Source organism: Perognathus longimembris, chromosome 10, assembly GCF_023159225.1.
Source record: "Perognathus longimembris pacificus isolate PPM17 chromosome 10, ASM2315922v1, whole genome shotgun sequence".
NCBI lineage: Eukaryota > Metazoa > Chordata > Mammalia > Rodentia > Heteromyidae > Perognathus > Perognathus longimembris.
This window is the reverse complement of record NC_063170.1, coordinates 70,151,302-70,168,286: the sequence shown is the minus strand read 5'-3', so window position 1 is coordinate 70,168,286 and position 16,985 is coordinate 70,151,302. Positions and strand designations below refer to the sequence as shown.

At 65.0% G+C, this 16,985-nt stretch overlaps 1 protein-coding gene across 1 annotated transcript in view; it reads right to left on the bottom strand.

Annotated features, from left to right (window-relative positions):
- Grip2 (glutamate receptor interacting protein 2) overlaps positions 1 to 16,985 on the bottom strand; it is a 58,781-nt gene that overhangs the window by 4,493 nt on the left and 37,303 nt on the right. The window contains 21 exon segments of the mRNA XM_048356322.1: positions 662 to 767; positions 1,602 to 1,788; positions 2,496 to 2,531; positions 2,534 to 2,674; positions 3,155 to 3,294; positions 4,960 to 5,104; positions 5,980 to 6,125; positions 6,206 to 6,272; positions 8,503 to 8,583; positions 8,993 to 9,138; positions 9,476 to 9,662; positions 9,779 to 9,928; positions 10,128 to 10,250; positions 10,701 to 10,870; positions 10,968 to 11,115; positions 11,332 to 11,477; positions 12,146 to 12,221; positions 12,676 to 12,762; positions 13,303 to 13,448; positions 13,799 to 13,934; positions 14,109 to 14,186. Coding sequence (XP_048212279.1) covers positions 662 to 767; positions 1,602 to 1,788; positions 2,496 to 2,531; positions 2,534 to 2,674; positions 3,155 to 3,294; positions 4,960 to 5,104; positions 5,980 to 6,125; positions 6,206 to 6,272; positions 8,503 to 8,583; positions 8,993 to 9,138; positions 9,476 to 9,662; positions 9,779 to 9,928; positions 10,128 to 10,250; positions 10,701 to 10,870; positions 10,968 to 11,115; positions 11,332 to 11,477; positions 12,146 to 12,221; positions 12,676 to 12,762; positions 13,303 to 13,448; positions 13,799 to 13,934; positions 14,109 to 14,186 — 2,642 coding nt within the window.

Genomic DNA, 16,985 nt, shown 5'->3' with positions numbered 1-16,985 from the left:
AGGAGACCCTGCCAAACCCACATTCGCGGCAGGAATCGCGTCAGCCTTCGATGGAAAAAGAAATAATGATGGCCAGGAGCCTGCGACTCGGGCCTGCCTTCCTAGAGACCTAGGAAACTGAGATCTGAGGATCCTGCTTGGAAGTCAGCCTGGGGCAGGAAAGTCCGTGAGACTTTCAATTGACCATCTCAACCATCAAAATAGGCCCCCAGAATATAGGATTTGAAGTAGAAGTGTGGCTCAAGTGATGGAGCTCCAGCCCTGAGCATAAAAGCTAAATGATAGCCCCCAGTCCTAAGGGGCTGGGATGTAGGTCAGTGACAAACTGCTTGCCTGGCAAGTGCCGTCCTGGTTCCATCCCCAGTACCAAACAAGGCAAGACAAGAAAAATGGAATGCGGATCTGAGCCCCCTACAGACAATGCTGGCCACACCCTCGGTGCGGTCACACGCCTGCTCACACTCACTACAGCTGTGTTAGGCCTCTTTACACCTGGTACCTAGGTGGGAGCCCGCACACACAGGTGGCCACCGCCCAGTGTACCCAGACACACTGCCCCGGCCGCCCACCCCAATACCTCCAGGCCCCGCCCCCGTACCTCCAGGCCCCGCCCCTGTACCTCCAGGCCCCGCCCCCAGATGTCCAGGCCCCGCCCCCGTACCTCCAGGCCCCTCAGCAGCTCCGACTGGCCGCAGGACTCCAGGTCTTCCAGCGCCTCCCCGAGCACTCTCCAGAGCCCCTCGTCTCGGGCAGGGCCAGGGCCCGGGCTGTAACGTAGGAACCACAGCATCAGCTCCGGGCTGGCCGGTGGGCTGCGGGCTGGGCGTCAGTCTTCAGGGCTGGCTCATGGGGCCACGGGGTGGGCAGGCGGGCGGGCGGGCGGGCGTCCTTGGTGGCAGTGCCGGGGCCCCAGGGCAGTGGTTGGTGACACGGAATGGGAGGGATGCCGTTAGGGGTGACCAGGAGTGTTGGTGACCAATTAGAACAGAGACGGGGTGGAGAACGCTGACCCAGGACGCCTGGGGAGAGAGACAGACCCACAGAGAGATGGACAGAAAGACAGAGGAGGTCCGTGGAGCAGCCCCGAGGACACACCCTGGGCCCACCCAGGCACGGGGCCCTGCAGGACAGGGCGGGGGGCTCGAGCCAGTCAGGACGCGGACAGATGGAGGGGACAGACGGCGGGCCGGGCCGGGGAGGGGTCAGCCACAGTATTGCAACAGCAGCAGGTTCCGTGGCCTTGCACGCTCACACAGTCACGTGCAAAGCCCCACTGGCGCGTGGCACGCTGGTTTGCCAGTGGCCTCTTCCACCAAGCCCGGCCCCTTCCCATCCCACAGGCCACACGCCCGAAGTCGAGGGGCCCGAGGCAGAGCCCGGCCAGGGCTGAGGCCGGGCGTGGGGGTGAGTCCCCGTCCACCACGGCTTCCGAGCACGGGAGCCCGCCCATCGCCCGCCTCCCCTCTCGGCCCTTCCGGCCTTTCCCGCCACCCCTCCCCCCTCCTGGGCTTTCCCCCTGCTCTGCTGTCCGGCCCTGCCCCCCTCCCCACCTCCCTGGCCTGAGCACAGCTCCCCTCCCTCATGGCGTCCCCGCTACGGACCTCATGGGGGGATTCCAGTCCCCATCCTCCTCCTCCTCCTCCTCCTCCTCCTCCTCTTCGGGGAACTCATGGGGGGCCGGGGGGTAGCTGGCCCTGCGGGGCTCGATGGGTGGGGGGCTCCTCAGCCTGCTAGGCCGCCAGTCCTGAGGGATCCCAGCCCGGACGGCTGCCTGTGGGGTGTGGGAGCCTGGCGGGGGGCGGGAGGGGAGAGCAGGCCTTGTCCATGGCGCCCGTCCTCCCCTCCCTCCCCACCTGCCTCGTGCCTGGCCGCCCCAAGTGACCCGGCCAGCAGCCGCTGCTCTGGGTGCATGTGGGGCTCCCCTGCCCCCCCCCGCCCCCCGCCCCGCTCTCTGGCCGTCTCACAGAAAGCACATGGTGGGGCTCCAGGAGACACAGCCAGGAGGGGAGGCCCTGTCCTGCTGCTGAGAACCATCTAGAACTGGAGGCAGAGGCCTCTATGAGAGCCGGCCTTGCTGTTGGAGTAGAGAGTTGGGGGGGGGGGGGTCCCAGGGGCTCAACCATGGGTCACAAGGCCTCCATGCCCAGGGGCAGAGGGGGCGCGCAGGGGTGGGGGCGCAGGGGCAGAGGGGCACGGCCAGGGCGTGTCGCCAGGGGCACCGTCTGCCTTCCCGTCTTCAAGCGGGTGCAGCGTGCACTACTGAGCACCTGCTGCGTCCAGACACAGGGACGCGGCCAAGGGAACCGGCTGGGTGCTCAAGCTCGTGGGGAAGGAACCGGACGCGAACGGGCTCCGGTCCCTGCTCGGGGCCAGGGGCCCGGAATGGGGGCTGGGGTCTAGTCAGGTCTGTACCCTGGAGAGTAGACCTGGAGAAGAGGGGGGGCGGGGGTGAAGGAGTGGCCCCTACAAAGGCCTGTCCAGGGGCCTGGTGTTACCTGGCCCCCCGAAGCCGCCCTCCGCGGCCCAGCTGCCCAGGAGTCCACGGCGCTGTCGGCGCTGGGCACGGCGGGTGAGTAGCGGGCGGCCAGCGAGCCCGCGTTGAGGGGCTCCGGCACGTCCTCGCCCCCATCGCTGGCCTGGCCGAGACTGCCTGACTTGCGGGGCGAGGGGGCACCTAGGAGGAGAAGGGCCATCGCCTCTGCCCTCAGACACACGGGCGCTGGGCACACGTCAGCCCGTTTCCCCCTCGAGGGTGGTTGGGAGTTCCCAGGGCTGCTGCGTGGGGGTGGGGCGGGCCAGTGGGCAAAGCTGTTTCATGGGGGGGGGGGAACTGAGGCTCAGGGAGCTGAGCCACTTCCAGAAGGCCACATAGTGAGCGCTAGTGGCACCCAGGTTAGGAGGAAGACCCTAAGCCCGAGACTCCTCCATATCCGGGGGCCACCGAGGCGTGCGCAGTCAAGGACAAGTGTGGGAACAGCAGCTGCGCGGCCCCTCGCTCTCCTCCTGCAGCTTCCTGCTCAGCTGTCTGAGCCATCCTCCCCTCTCCCCGCTCCCAGAGGCCGGGGCGCAGTGCCACCTGGCCCCGAGGACGGGGCAGGCCCAGAGGGGTGGCGCGGCCAGGTGGGGCGGCCCCCAGGGCCGGGGCGGGGCTCACGGTCTGGCTGCTTCTTGATCTTCAGGGTGACGGTCTCGCCGGCCATCTGCAGGAGGTGGATGGCCTCGCTCAGGGGCCGGCCCTTGAGGCTCACGCTGTTGATGGCTAGGATGCGGTCTCCCACGTGGATGGCGCCCGTCCTGAGGAGCGGACAGAGGGCATGGGGGGAGTGAGCGCATGGGGGCCCCCGGGGTCCAGGCCTGGCTGGCCTCCAGCTACAACAGAGAAGACAGAGAAAAGAGGCGCCGTCCCCGACCACTGAGAGTCCCATTCGCTGACAACGGGACTGTCCAGCATGAGCTCTGAGCACGACACAAGTCCCCATACTAGCTGCCAAGCACTAAGCATGGGGTCCTGGGCAGTCTCCGCTTCTTCTGTAAGAAGGGGGCGGGGGGCGGTGATCACTAACACTAATCGAGGGATGAATACGTGGTCCTGAGCCTCAGTTTCTCTCCCTGGAGAACGATCCCAAGCCCCACGGCCCAGTCAGCCTCGTGGAGGGCGGATACAGCAGGCATCCCTCGTGCCCAGCAGCTTTCTACAAATGCAGAAGCCGCCCCACCCCCCGTTCAGTGGTCTCTGGGGGGGAGGGGCCACGGCACCGGGGCTGGGCTGCGGCGGGGAAAGAGGCTTTGGCAGGGGTGGGGTGGCACCTGTCGCTGGGGGAGGGCTGGGGTCAGGGAGCTAGAACTGCTCGAGGAACTGAGCACCTCCTGGTGGGGGCTCCAGAGGGCGGAGCCCTGGCCCTGCCCGTGCTCTGGGGGGGGGGGGTGTGGGGTGACACTTTCGGGAAGGGGTTACTGACCGGTCCCAACCAAGGTTAGCAGAAAATCTAAAGTCCATACCCATGGGGCGGCTGCGGCGTGAAGGAACAGCTGGGACACTTTGTTAACGGTTTTGCATCCGTTACATTCCCGTCTCATTCGGTTGCCTTGTGCTTTTAGGCTGCAGCTACTAGAAGCTGACACCGTGCCTTGCAGCTGGACGGCGCTGGGCCTTGTCCTGGCCAGGACGGACCGCCTGCCTGTCCACGCCCAGCCCGTGCCCCGGGTGCATACCTGCCCCAGCTCACCCCACCTCAGGGAGGGGACGGGCCCCACGGCCGGCGCAATCTGCCCGGAGTCCAGCAGGGGGCGCGCCAGGCCGGGCCATCCTGCAGAGCCCAGATGCGGCCAACCCTCCACCGCCGCCCCGCCAGAACGCACGCACGCACGCTGGCTCCTCCAGGAAGCGGCCGGGGCCTCCCTGCCCCGAAGCTCACTAACCCCTCCCTGCCAGGGGAAAGCCGAGACTCCCCCATCTGAGGCCACTCTGGGACGGTGGGGACCCCCCCTGCGTACAGCCCCCCGTGCCACAGCTTCGGGGCGCTTCCTCGGAGAAGGGTAGCAAGAAGTCCCCAAGGCCTCGGTTTCCCCATCTGTGTGGGTCCCCATAGTGATAAGCCGTTACCACCTCCACGCCCCAGTTCAAGAACACAGCAGCACAGCAAGACTGTGCTGAAGCTCGTTTTAGCAGGGAATGGAGTGGCCCAGCACTTTCCTGGGCCAGGTCTGCTGGGGCTCCCCCCTCCCCCCCGCCACCGCCCTCTGCCTGGCTGGTCCCTTCCCCTGGGAGGCTGGACTGACGTTTTCATTGTCTAGATGGGGAGTTGGTGCTCAGAGAGGGCAAGGGGCGTGCTCAGTGTCACTCAGCATGGACGTGGAACAGAAGTCAGAAGCCAGCTGGTCCCAAAGCCCTCGTCTGGTTGGAGGGCGGGGGGGGGGGGGTTGCAGACCACCCCCCGTCCCCACGGAGACCCAGCTTACCTCTCAGCCAGGCCACGTTTGGTGAGGCCAGAAATGACAATGGGGTCGAAAGGCTCCTCGGTGCCGGAGATGGTGATGCCCAGGGGGCCGCCATAGCGTTTCAGCTCCACCGTGTAGCTGACGGCGCCGGAGCCCTCCTGGTCATCTGTGAGGGGACGGCCAGGGGACGGCGGTGAGGGAGGGCGGTGGAGGAAGGAGCTCCAGCTCGCACGGTGGGGCGCTGGAGCCTTGGCACTCATTCAGCCCATCTGTACGCAGCCACTACTTGCTCCCGCCAGGGCTGCTCCGCGTGGCACAACCCCAGGGGCCCAGGGATGCCGTTAAGCGAAGAAAAAGGACACCCTCCCTCCCCCCCCCAAAAAAAAAGAAATGTAGAGACTCGGGGCCTGGGCGCTAGCCCTGAGCTTCTTCTGCTCCGCAGGGTTGGAACTCTACCACTTGGGCCACACCTCCACTTCCAACTTTTTACTGCTTGGTTGGAGGTAAGAGTCTCACAGACTTTTCCTGCCTGGGCTGGCTTTGAACCGAGATCCTCAGATCTCAGCCTCCCGAGCAGCTAGGGTGACAGGTGTGGGAAATGCTCAACGAGATCGATTTTGTGCGTCATCCGCAATAACTAGGAGATGATGGTGACAAGAAACCGGGTTTCTAGCACTTTAGCGAAAGGAAGGCGAGTCTGCCCCTGGGAGCCGCCACGGCGGGACACGGGGTCCCTCCCGCCTTCTCCCTTTGCCTCTCCAACTTCCGTGGTTTTCCCTATTTGTTTCCACGTAGCCCCCTGTTCCACGAGGGGCGGGGTGGAGTCCGCGGCCCCCACCCAACCACCCGCTGCTCCTCTTCCACCAGCCCCAGCTGGTTTAGGACGTGAGGGGAGACCCCAGACGCTGCTCAAACGCCCCAAGACCTTGCCCGAGCCAGGGGCCCGGCCTGCATCCATTGGATCTCCTCCTGATCCTGGGCGTGGGGCGGGGCGGGGCCGGGGGAGGCCGGGGGAGGCCGGGCGGGGCAGGCGGGACGCACCGGAGTTGTCCTCGTCCTTCTGGACCTTCAGCTTCACCACGTCCTCGCACTGCTGCAGGATCTGCATGGCGTCCTCCATGGGGCAGTGGTCCAGGCGGATGTTGTCGATGGCCAGCAGCTTGTCGCCCGGCTCGAGGGTGCCAGTCCTGTGTGCACAGGCCAGGGAGGGGAGACTTGTACAGGTGGAGGCCGCGAGCCCTGCGCCAGCGGTTTGGGGCACACCTACCTGTGCGCCACACTGCCTTTCTTGATATCTGAGATGATCAGGGGGTCGCCTCGCTTCCGGCTGGCCGCTGAGGGAAAGGAGCGTGAGGGAGCCTGATCTGGAAGCGCCTCGGCCCCTCGGGCGCGTGGCCGTGAGGCCAGGGGTCAGGACGTGGGCCCCGGACTTCCTGGCTAGGGATAGTGAGCAAATGGCTGCCTCCCCGTGCCTCAGTTTCCCTTCTGAAAAACGGAGATGGTGACCACATCGCAGGGGGCTGCGGATAGACTAGACTAGGCAACACAGGCCCCACCATGGCGGCTGGCCCGGGAGCTTCGCCCTTGCTGCCCACTAGCTGCCCTGCCCTAGCTGTGCCCGCAAGGGCTGAGGGTGGGCTGACGGCACGAGAGCCCTGCGGTGTGCCGGGCACGGAGGGCACAGGGGGCACGGCACAGCCAGGCAGAGGCAGAGCCCCCCCTTCTGGAGCTGGTCGTTTCGTGGGGGAGGCGTTACGGATGCTCAGGCGTTAGCCACGCGTGCTGTGTGCAGCTCCTCATGTGCTGAGCGGACAGGGAAGGAAGATGCTAATACTTACGAAAAGGCCTGTGCCAAAGCACAAATATCTTACCAAGGTGTGTGTGTGTGTGTGTGTGTGTGTGTGTGTGTGGCATGTGCACATGTGCATGTATGGTGTTTGTATGTGTATGACGATGTTTGTGTGTATGTTTGTGTGTGTATGAAGGTATATGTGTGCACATGCACGTGTGCATGTGATGGTGTTTGTGTGTATGATGGTATGTGTATGATGATGTTTGTGTGTGTGTGATGGTATATGTGTGCACATGCACATGTGCATATGATCGTGTTTGTGTGTATATGATGGTGTGTGTATGTTTGTATGCGTGTATGATGGTACATGTGTGCACATGCGTGTGCGCATATGATTGTGTTTGTGTGTATGATGGTGTGTGTATGTTTGTATGATGGTATATGTGTGCACATGTGCGTGTGTGCATGTGATGGTGTTTGTGTGTATGATGGTGTATGATGTTTGTGTGTGTATGATGGTGTTTGCGTGTGTATGATGGTGTGTGTATGATGTTTGTATGTGTGTATGATGGTACATGTGTGCACATGCGCGTGTGTGCATGTGATGGTGTTTGTGTGTGTATGATGGTGTATGATGTTTGTGTGTATATGATGGTGTGTGTGTATGATGGTGTTTGTGTGTGTATGATGGTGTGTGTATGATGTTTGTGTGTATGATGGTGTGTGTGTATATGATGGTGTGTGTGTATGATGGTGTGTGTATGATGTTTGTGTGTGTGTATGATGGTGTTTGTGTGTGTATGATGGTGTGTGTATGATGTTTGTGTGTGTGTATGATGGTGTGTGTGTATATGATGGTGTGTGTGTATGATGGTGTGTGTATGATGTTTGTGTGTGTGTATGATGGTGTGTGTGTGTATATGATGGTGTGTGTGTATAATGGTGTGTGTATGATGTTTGTGTGTGTGTATGATGGTGTGTGTGTATATGATGGTGTGTGTGTATGATGGTGTGTGTATGATGTTTGTGTGTGTGTGTATGATGGTGTTTGCATGTGTATGATGGTGTGTGTATGATGTGTGTATGTGTGTATGATGGTACATGTGTGCACATGCGCGTGTGCATATGATCGTGTTTGTGTGTATGATGGTGTTTGTGTGTGTATGATGGTGTGTGTATGATGTTTGTGTGTGTGTATGATGGTGTTTGTGTGTATATGATGGTGTGTGTGTGAGTGTGTGTCTGTGTTCTGTCTCCAGACCCCTAGGTAACCTCTGACGGAGGGGAGAGGACAAAGGGAGCAGCCGTTGCAAAGGCCCCGGGACAGGGAGGAGCTGGGCGTACTCCAGGCGGCTGTGGCTGGAGGGGCGGGAGCGAGGGGGAGGGGGAGGAGGTGGGGTGGGGTGGGCAATGGCTCAGGCGTCCTCGACGTGAGGACACAGCTCGCCCTCAGTCTCCATTTCACAGGAAAGCTTGTGAATTCACCTTTTCCTTGTTGTCTTCTTATCCGTCCTTTGGCTCAGGGCACCCAGGGAGACAGCAACCCCAGCCTAGCCCGGGTGTGGGGCCCTGACAAACCAGTTCCCCTCACCCGGGAGGTGGTGAGGCCAGGAGACCCCCCCCCCCGCCCCCAGCACAGCGGGGAAGCTGAGGCTTCAAGCATCCGGGCATCCAAGCATGGAAGGGCTGGCACTAACGGTAGCCGCTCCACCGCTGGGGCCGCCCCAGCCCCGGGTACCGGGGCCGCTGGCCGGGCCAGGGCGGGAACTCACCGCTGATGGTGATGCCCAGCTCCACCCCGCGCCTTTTGGGCAGCTTCACGTGGAAAGTCCCACTGCTGGGAATGACGGACTCTGCAAACCACAAGGACAAGGGGGGGCGGCCATGACCACACGGGCCTGGTCAGGAGGGACCCCAGAAAGCCACTGCTCCTGCCCAGTGCGTTCCCCCAACAAGTGGGGGCCCACGGCCCACGGCGCTGGCCAGCTCTGGTCAGAGCAGCGTGAGGACCGGAACCCAGACCCAAGGTGTGCTGGCCAGCACGGCGGCGGGGTGACAGTCCAATCAACTCAGCAAACGTGTGTGAAGCACTGCCCGCCGGCCAGGCTGGGCAGCGGAAGGTGACGTGCTGTCGGGGACCCTCGCTGCTATTTCACACAGGGGGAGACGGAGGGAGGGGGGAGGAAGCATTCTGTGCGGTTCCAGGTCCCGAAGGGGAATTCCGCCCCCGGCCGCAGCGGGCGGAGGGATCGTCCTGCTCACCCGCCACGTCGAACTCCACCTCCAGTAGCACCTTGCGGGCCAGGGCCGCGTCCCGGAGCAGCTGGTTGGCTTCCTCCATGGTCCCCTCCTCGGTGGCGATGCCATTGATGGACAGAACGCGGTCGCCCACCTGCAGCAGCCCACACCTGCCCCGGAGAGGCCCGGGGCAGCTGCGTCAGGACGCGGAGCCCGCGCGGCGCAGCGCCTGGGCCCGGCGACCGTGGGCTCCGGGATCCCCCCCGGGGGGCCGACTCTGCCTCCGTTTCTCTGTCTGTCCACTGGGAGGAGCCAGGGCCCCACAGGAGGTACAGACTTCCAGGTGTTGAGGTCTGAGGGTGCGCACAGACGCGCTCCCGGGCAGGTGACTGGGCGATGGCCGCCTCCGCTGGGGCTGGCAGTGGGGTGGACCTGCCCCGAGTGTTTCCCTGGGTCCCCGAGCTATCCAGGCTGAGTGGGGGGGGGGGGTGGGGGGGACCGGCTCACCGCTCAGCCGGGCTGTCGGGCTCGATGAAGCGGACCAGGGGCGGCGAGGACAAGGTCTCGGTGGTGAAGATGCCGCCCTGCAGCTGCAGGCCGAAGCCGCCCAGGGGGTCCCCGCACAGCACCACCTCCGTGGTCTCCGTGTGCACGATCTGCCCGCCCGGCCCCACGGTGCTGGAGGCCAGCGACACTGCGGACCGAGGGGCCAGCGCGAGTCCCGGGGCCGGGGCGCCGTGCTCCCCGCCTCAGGTTCCCCCCCTGTACGACGGGGTTTGGGCTCCCAGCTGGGAGGGGGGCGCGGCTTACGCGAGCTCCGGTGCTCCCTCCTCCTGGGCCTCCGCCGCCCGGCCGCCGCCCGGGGGCTCGCGGGCTGGGCTCCGCGGGCCAGGGTGCTGGCGTGGGTGCAGGGAAAGGCGTGGTTCATGGTGGGCGAGGAGAAGGGGGTGGAAGACGAGGCTGGGGAGAGGGGAGCACAGCCGGTGAACCCCACATTGCTCCCGCCCGCCGGGGCGCCCCCCAGCCTCAAAGTCCGGGGTTCCGCAGGCGCGGGGGAGCCCCGCGGACAGGGGCCATCGCAGGTGTCTCCTCCGGGGCACAGCCCTCCCCCCCCCCGCAGGAAGGGGGTGCGGGGCCGGCGCGGGGGCGGGGCACTCACAGCGGCTCTGCTCCTGGCCCCGCGGCGGCGCAGCCCAGGGCGGCGTGTGGCAGGGGCCCGGCCGCGGGCTGTGGCGGGAGGCCCCGCCGGCGTCCCAGCCTGGCTCGCTCCGCTGCACGCGCACTGTGTGTGACACAGCAGCAACGGCGGGGACTGGAGGGCCGGCCGGCCTGGGGCCTCCACTCCCCGGGGCGGAGGAGCCCCCTCTGCTCCCCCAGCGGGGGACCCTGCTCCCCAAGGCCCCTCCTCCTGGCCCCCCCGCTGTCTGGCCCCGGGCCTGGCTGATGGAGCTGTGGAGCGAACTGTCAAGATCCCACCCTGCCCCGCCACTGGCCCGCTGTGTGACCTGCACGAGTCCCCTGACCTCTCTGTGCCTCATTTGTACACAGGACGCAGAGAGTAGCGGCCCCCCGGGGTTGCATGGGGGAAGACAATGGGCTGGCAGCAGGGCCCGGGGCTTGGGGCTTTGCGTGTAAGGAGCCCCGCTGCCGCCTCCACTAGTCTGTGACGTGCGCTCGCCGGCAGGGTAGCCGCAGACCGTCCCTGGGCCTCGACACCCGCGGAGGGGCGCACCTGCCTCTGGGGGCCTCAGGGGCCGCGGGCCGAGGGGCGCGGGCACGATCTCCAGCCGCACTTTCTCGGACACGCTGGCCAGGAGCTTGGTGGCCTCGAGCAGGGAGCAGTGCTCGGTGCTGGCGCCGTCGATGGACAGGATGTGGTCTCCGGCGTGCAGGGCTCCGCTCCTGGCCGGGCGGAGCGCACGCCGGGGCTGGGCCAGCTGCAGAGCCCGGAGCGCCTCCCCCCCACCCCCCCCCCCCGCGGGCCGCCCGGGCCGCTTACCTGTCCACCGCGCTGGCCGGCTTGATGCGGTCCACCGTGATGACTGGCTTGTTCCGGTGGGAGCCGGTGGTGAGGGAGAGCCCCAGGGCGGCCCCGGGGGTCTTGGCTATCTCCACCACCAAGGGTCCCGGGGCTCCGGCCGCCGCGTCTGGCGCAGTGGAGAGAAGGAGGACGGGAGTGCTCCCCGCCTGCCCCAGCCTCGCGCCCGCTGCCCGGCCCGCGCGTGGAGGGGAGCACGGAGGAGCCACCGCGCACGGAGGGGAGCACGGAGGAGCCACCGCGCGCGGAGGGGAGCACGGAGGGCCCGGTGGGAAGGACCGGAACCCCGGGGCCCGGCGCGGCCCCGCCCCCCGCGCCGACGTACCGGGGCTGGCGACGTCGTACTCCACCTGGAAGAGCGCCGCGGGCCCGCACTGGCGCAGGGCGGCCAGGGCCGCGGCGTGGCTGGCCCCGTGCAGGGGGACGCCGTCCACGCTGAGCAGCCTGTCGCCCACCTTCAAGGAGCCCTCCCTGCGGGGACGGGACACGCCCGGTGGGGGGGGCCGGGGGGGGCTCAGACACGGAGGAGGAGGGGGCACCGAGGGAGGCACCCACCCCACGCCAAGGACAGAGGGGAGGGCAGCCTCGCCGGGGCCACACCTAAGCCCGGGGTGGGGTGCCCTCCTGCCCCACTCCGCCCCCCACAGTCGCCCCCGGCCTGGCAGCCCTGGAGCCGGGAGGCGGGCGTGGGAAGACAGTCACTGGGGAGGGGCCTGGCCTGCGTCTCCCCCATGGGTACCCAAGCCCGGCCCTGGAATGCTAGCAACAGGTGCCAGAGCTATTCTAGAAGCTTCTATGAATAGCTCGCCCAGGCCCCGTCTCGGGGACCGATTTAGGCCTGTGACAAGCCTGGGCTAGGATGCTCTTAAATGGCCAGGACCGGTCCGTCAGGAGGTCAGGGGTCAGGGGCGGGACTCCGAGTCATTCCTCCCCCGCGTCCTGTCTTCCCGGCCCTGCAGCCTGGGACCCGGCACGGCCAGGACAGAAGAGGCGGCCCCCGACGGGGCCCAGGGAGACGGGCTCCCCCCGACCCGCCAGGGCTGGGAGACACTGGGGCCAACAGCGCCGGCCTCTCAGGCAGGGGGTCCCCTCCCTGGCCTCCGCCTGGAGGGGTCTCGGGGGTCCGGGCTCAGGCTCACCTGTCCGCGGGGCTGCCGGGCCGCACGTAGGTCAGGACGAGCGGGCGGGCCTTGTGCACGTCTTCGTGAGCACCTCCTGGACGGAAGTCAACGAAGGCGGAAGTGTTACCTGCCACCCTGCGTCCCCCCCCCCCGGGGCCCCCAAGAAGCCTCCCTCAGCAAAACCTGTGCTAGGACCTTGTCTTTGCTATTCATGGAGCATCTTCCAAGACGCCCCGCGCCCTCTCTGTTCACTGCCGCGCTTCCCTTCCTAGTCTGTCTCATTTCCCTCTGTGCACTGGCTGCCAGGCAGCGCCCAACTTTGCCTTCAATCTCAGCGGACCGTCCACCATCGTTCTGGGGGGCATTTTCTCATCCCATTTCCCTCAGCCACGTGCACCTCATTGCTTGGCACGGCAGGGTCCGGGGTTCTTCAAGGTCAGAAGTGAGATCTATGCTATGTTCGCTCCCAGCGGAGCAGGTACCCCGGCACCCAGGCAATCGGCCTCTCTCGTGCCCCTCGGCTCCGCGGGCGCTGCCCACCGACTGACCTCTGAGGACAAAGCCGAAGCTGTTGCCTTCCTTGTGGAGCGTGACGTCCACCGTCTTGGAGACGATCCTCGGGTTGTTCTCGGGGGCTGCAGAGAGACGGGGGCCTCCTTTGAGTCCCTACCGCAGGTCCAAGCCCACAGTGGACCCCAAAGCTCATGCTAGGAGGGCTGAGGGACAGGCCGGGGACCCCAGGGAGGAGACCCTCTCTCCTCCTCACGGCAGGGTGGTGCGACTCCGAGGGCCCCTCTCCCCCGGTGCCCGCCTGGCCCTCCCTCAGAGGAAGGGCAGCAGGGATGGCAAAGGCTGGGCTTGGGCCCGGGTTCAGCTCCAGAGTCACTCAGAGCTGGGCATTAGGCTAGCTTGGAACTCGGGGCTCAGGGGCACTCAGGCTATGTCCTCCTAGCCGGGTACTGGGGTCCAGGGCCCGGGGGGGCATCTAGCGATGCAGAGCGGCCGGAGGTCTGTGACCGAGGTCCCCGCCTGCCGCCCTAGGCGGGGTAGGGACGCCTGGCACGGACGCCCGCCCCCTCTGGCACGGTCCCCGCCACCCCGGCCCCAGTGGGGAGGCTGCCGTGTCCACCCACGACCGGGGCAGTGGAGGCAGTTCCCCGTCTAAGGGCACCCACCGGGCGGGGGCAGCTCATACTCCACCTCCAGCACCACGCGCTCGCCCACGTTCTTGAGCAGGGTGATGATGTCGTCATGGCGCAGCCTGGTCAGGTGGATCCCGTTCACCGAGCGGATGTAGTCGCCCACGTTCAGCAGGTCACTCCTGAAGCGAGAGGCAGAGCGCGCGCGTGACCGTGGAGGCGGGGGGGGGGGGGCGGGGATCCAGCCCCAAGAGTGGCCAGGCCGTCGGGGCCCCGGCTCTTCCCTCATGCTAGTCCTGGCTGAGCGTGAACATCCTCTGTGGGTTTCCCTGCTCAGAGACGAAGCGCTGGGCAGAGCCAGACTCCCAGCCTCGGGGGCTCAGCTGAGGCAGCCTGCAGAAGCTGCCCCAGGGCTGTCAGGGGGCGGCGGGGTGGGGTGTGTGTGTGTGTGTGTGTGTGTGTGTGTGTGTGTGCGTGCCTGCCGTGGGGAAGCCCCCCTCCCCCACCCCACGATCTTGCCCAGGGCTCTCACCTGGCTGCCAGCCCCCCGGGCCTCAGGCTGGAGACCCTGGGCTTGCCGTCCTTGTCGGTGCCCCCGGAGATGGTGAGGCCCAGCGTGCTGCCTTCCCTCTTGAGCAGCTCCACCACGGTGACGCCCCGGAACTCCTCTGCGGCAGATGGGGGGGTGAGCACTCACCTGGGTCGGCCGGACGCCGGGCCGCGGAGCACAGGCCACGGGACTCCTTGGGGTCACGGGGAAGTGTGCGCGGGGCTCAGGCTGCGTGACCCACACGCGTGTCTGTGGCCGGGGGCAGCGGGAGGGAGGAAGGGAACCTGGGTACCTGGGATGCTCTGTCGCCGGCTGGCCAGGGCCACCTCCCCGCCTGCATCCTTGCTTCCCTTGGAGTAAGGCCCATCGTCTGCGGGGACAAAGAGGGACACAGCCTGAGCCGCCTTCACTCCCTCCGTCGGGGATGCTCTGCGTGGCGGGTGTGGTCCTGAGCAGGTCCTCTGCGTGGGGGTCTGCGTGGGGGTCCGCGAGGGCTTCCTCAGCTAGGGAAGGCGCAGCCCTTCTTCTGGGGCTGAGTAACTTGGGTTCGGCGCTCGCAGTGTGGCCAGAGCTTGTTTGGCATTTTGTTTCGATTTCTTTTTGTTGTGGTCGGTTGTGGGGCTTGAACTCTGGGCCTGGGCGCTGTCCCGGAGCTCTTCAGCTCAAGGCTAGCGCTCTGCCACGTGAGCCGCGGCGCCACTTCCGGTTTTCTGGTGGTTAATCGGAGATAAGAGTCTCAACGACTTTTCCTTCCCTGGGCTGGCTTTGAACCTTGATCCTCAGCAGCTCTCGGACTCCTGAGTAGCTAAGATTACAGGCGTGAGTACATTACGAATGCCAGCGATGAGGGATCTTCTAATCCCCAGCGGCTCCAGACATTGCCAAGTGCTCCCTGGGGTGCCCTGAGAACCAGGAGCAGGGTCCGCCTGGGAGAGGGGCTCCTTTTGAGTAAGGAAAGGCAGGGGTTTGGCCTGGGAAGTGGGCGTGGCTCGCCTGGGGAATGGGCGTGGCTCGGCCTGGACAGATGGTGGGTCTCAGCCAAGGGCTGCGAACATTTCCTCCACCGTCCCTTTAAACTGCACAAAGGCCCCCAGCTCCCCAGCCATTCTGCTCCATCAAATAACTGGGCTCCCTTTGCCTGTCCTAAGCTGGAAGATAGCCAAACACATCGCTGTGGAGCTCAGGATCATTTCGAGGGCTCACGCCCCTGGTTCTGATCCGCTGCCAATCCAGGTGACCCGCTATTAAGTGTAATGCCTCCCATTACAGTTCCTTAATACACCCTTCATCTAGAGTCAACAAGATGATTCTGAGCCAATAAAAGGAGAAGAATGAGATGGCTTCTAGCAACTGCATGACAGTATTTCAGAGGGCCACTCGGAGTTTTATGTGTCTTATCCTGTACAAATTAGCTTCCGCCTCTGGCAAATCCCACTCCTTCCCGCCCTCACTGTCCTGGGAAGCCCCTGCCAGCCCCTTGGCTAGCTCCACAGTTGAGGGGGCCCCGGGAAGAGGTGCGGGCAAGGGGGGCTTTGGGGCTGACTCTCCCGGGAAAGGACAAGGAACTGAGGATCCGGTTGGCCGATGCAGGGAGCAGATTCCCAAAGAAGGGCGTGCAGAGCAACCGGGCAGGTGTGTGAAGACGGACGGACGATGAACACGAAGGAATGATCAACCCCGACGGAGGATGGATGGAACCCCTCCCCCCCAGTGCTGGGCACGGAGGCCAAGGCTGGACAAGCATGTATTGAAAGACAGCACCCCTTCCCTGGACAGCTTGGGTCCCCATGGTTCCACATTCAATCCTCAGGCCTTGTTCCATGGCTGCCCGTGTGGCACGCGTCTCCGCTCCTCTCTCTGTAAGATGGAGAGGCCTCGCCTCCCGCTGAGGACAGGTGGCTGGGGCGTGAGGGGCCCCTTGATTTAGATCTAATCCCTCCAGGGAGCGGACCCCAGCCCCCCCTCCCCCCTCCCCCCTCTCTCCCTCTCCCTCTCTCTCGTTTTTGTTCTGGGACCTGGTAATTACATGCTTAGAGATGAAGGCTTTTCAAAAACATCTTTCCCACCAATTTTCAGCTGGAAACGTGCATAAAAAAAATACAGAGATATTTTTATCCGTTTTTTTTTTTTTTCTTGGTCTCCTCCTTCCAGTAATGGGCAATTATAAACTGCGCCTTCATTCAGTCCGTGCCGTGAGAACGCGCTTCGGAGGGGACTGTGCCTCTGCCCCATAGCAGCCGGTCCCAGAACGTGGGGCTGGGGGAGCGGGCCGCACGACCCCCCCCCCACCCTGGCCGGGACCCCCTCCTCCTGCCTGCGGCCACGGCCACGGCTGGGAGTGGGCAGGGGGCTGCTCTGCCTTTGAGTTCTCTTGGAATCCTTGCTCATTGGCCTCCGTGAGCTCCCTCTTGTCGCAGCCCTGGGAAGCCATTGAGCTTTGACAAAGGGAAAGGAAGCCAGTCCCCTGCCAGTCTGCTTTGCCAGGGCCCCGCCTGAGCCACGGTGCCCAGAAAGGGCCACGAGGGGCTGGGTGGGACTGAAGAGGGGTGCTGAGCACCTGAGAGGGCCCCCTGAGTGCACAAGAGTCCACAGCTCAACAGGACAGACTAGACAGCACCCCAGGCCCGGGGGAGGGGCCACCCTAGGACTGGGTGCTGACCCCGGCCCCCGGCCCACCCCACACTTCCCGGTGCACGGGGTGGGCACTGATGATTCCCGGGGGGCGGCTGCCGCCTGCCCGGTGCCTGTGCCACCTCCCTAGTCAGGGAGCCAGGACAAGCTGGGATTCTGAGGAACAGAAGAAGAAACTGAGGCACAGGGTGGCTAAGTAAACCCATCGTAAGGGGCAGGGGTTGACCCCAGACCTTGTCCTAAGAATCTTCACATTAAACCACTGCATCCTAATGGTATTCATGGTGTTATCATCCCTGTGTTATAGATGGGGAAACTGAGGCACAGAGAGGCTAAGGGAACTTCCTAGGGATACACAGCTTCTACCCAGCAGACTCTAAGGGTCACGCCGGCAGCCCTGGGGCCCCTGTGCTTGAGACTACAGCCCGCATGACCCCCTGTGACCCTCACGGCTGCAGCAGGCAGGAGGAGGACGGGGATACAGAGGCCAGGGCCAGGCCTCCGTCCAGACAGGGCTCCTGGGCCCAGAAAATGGGGC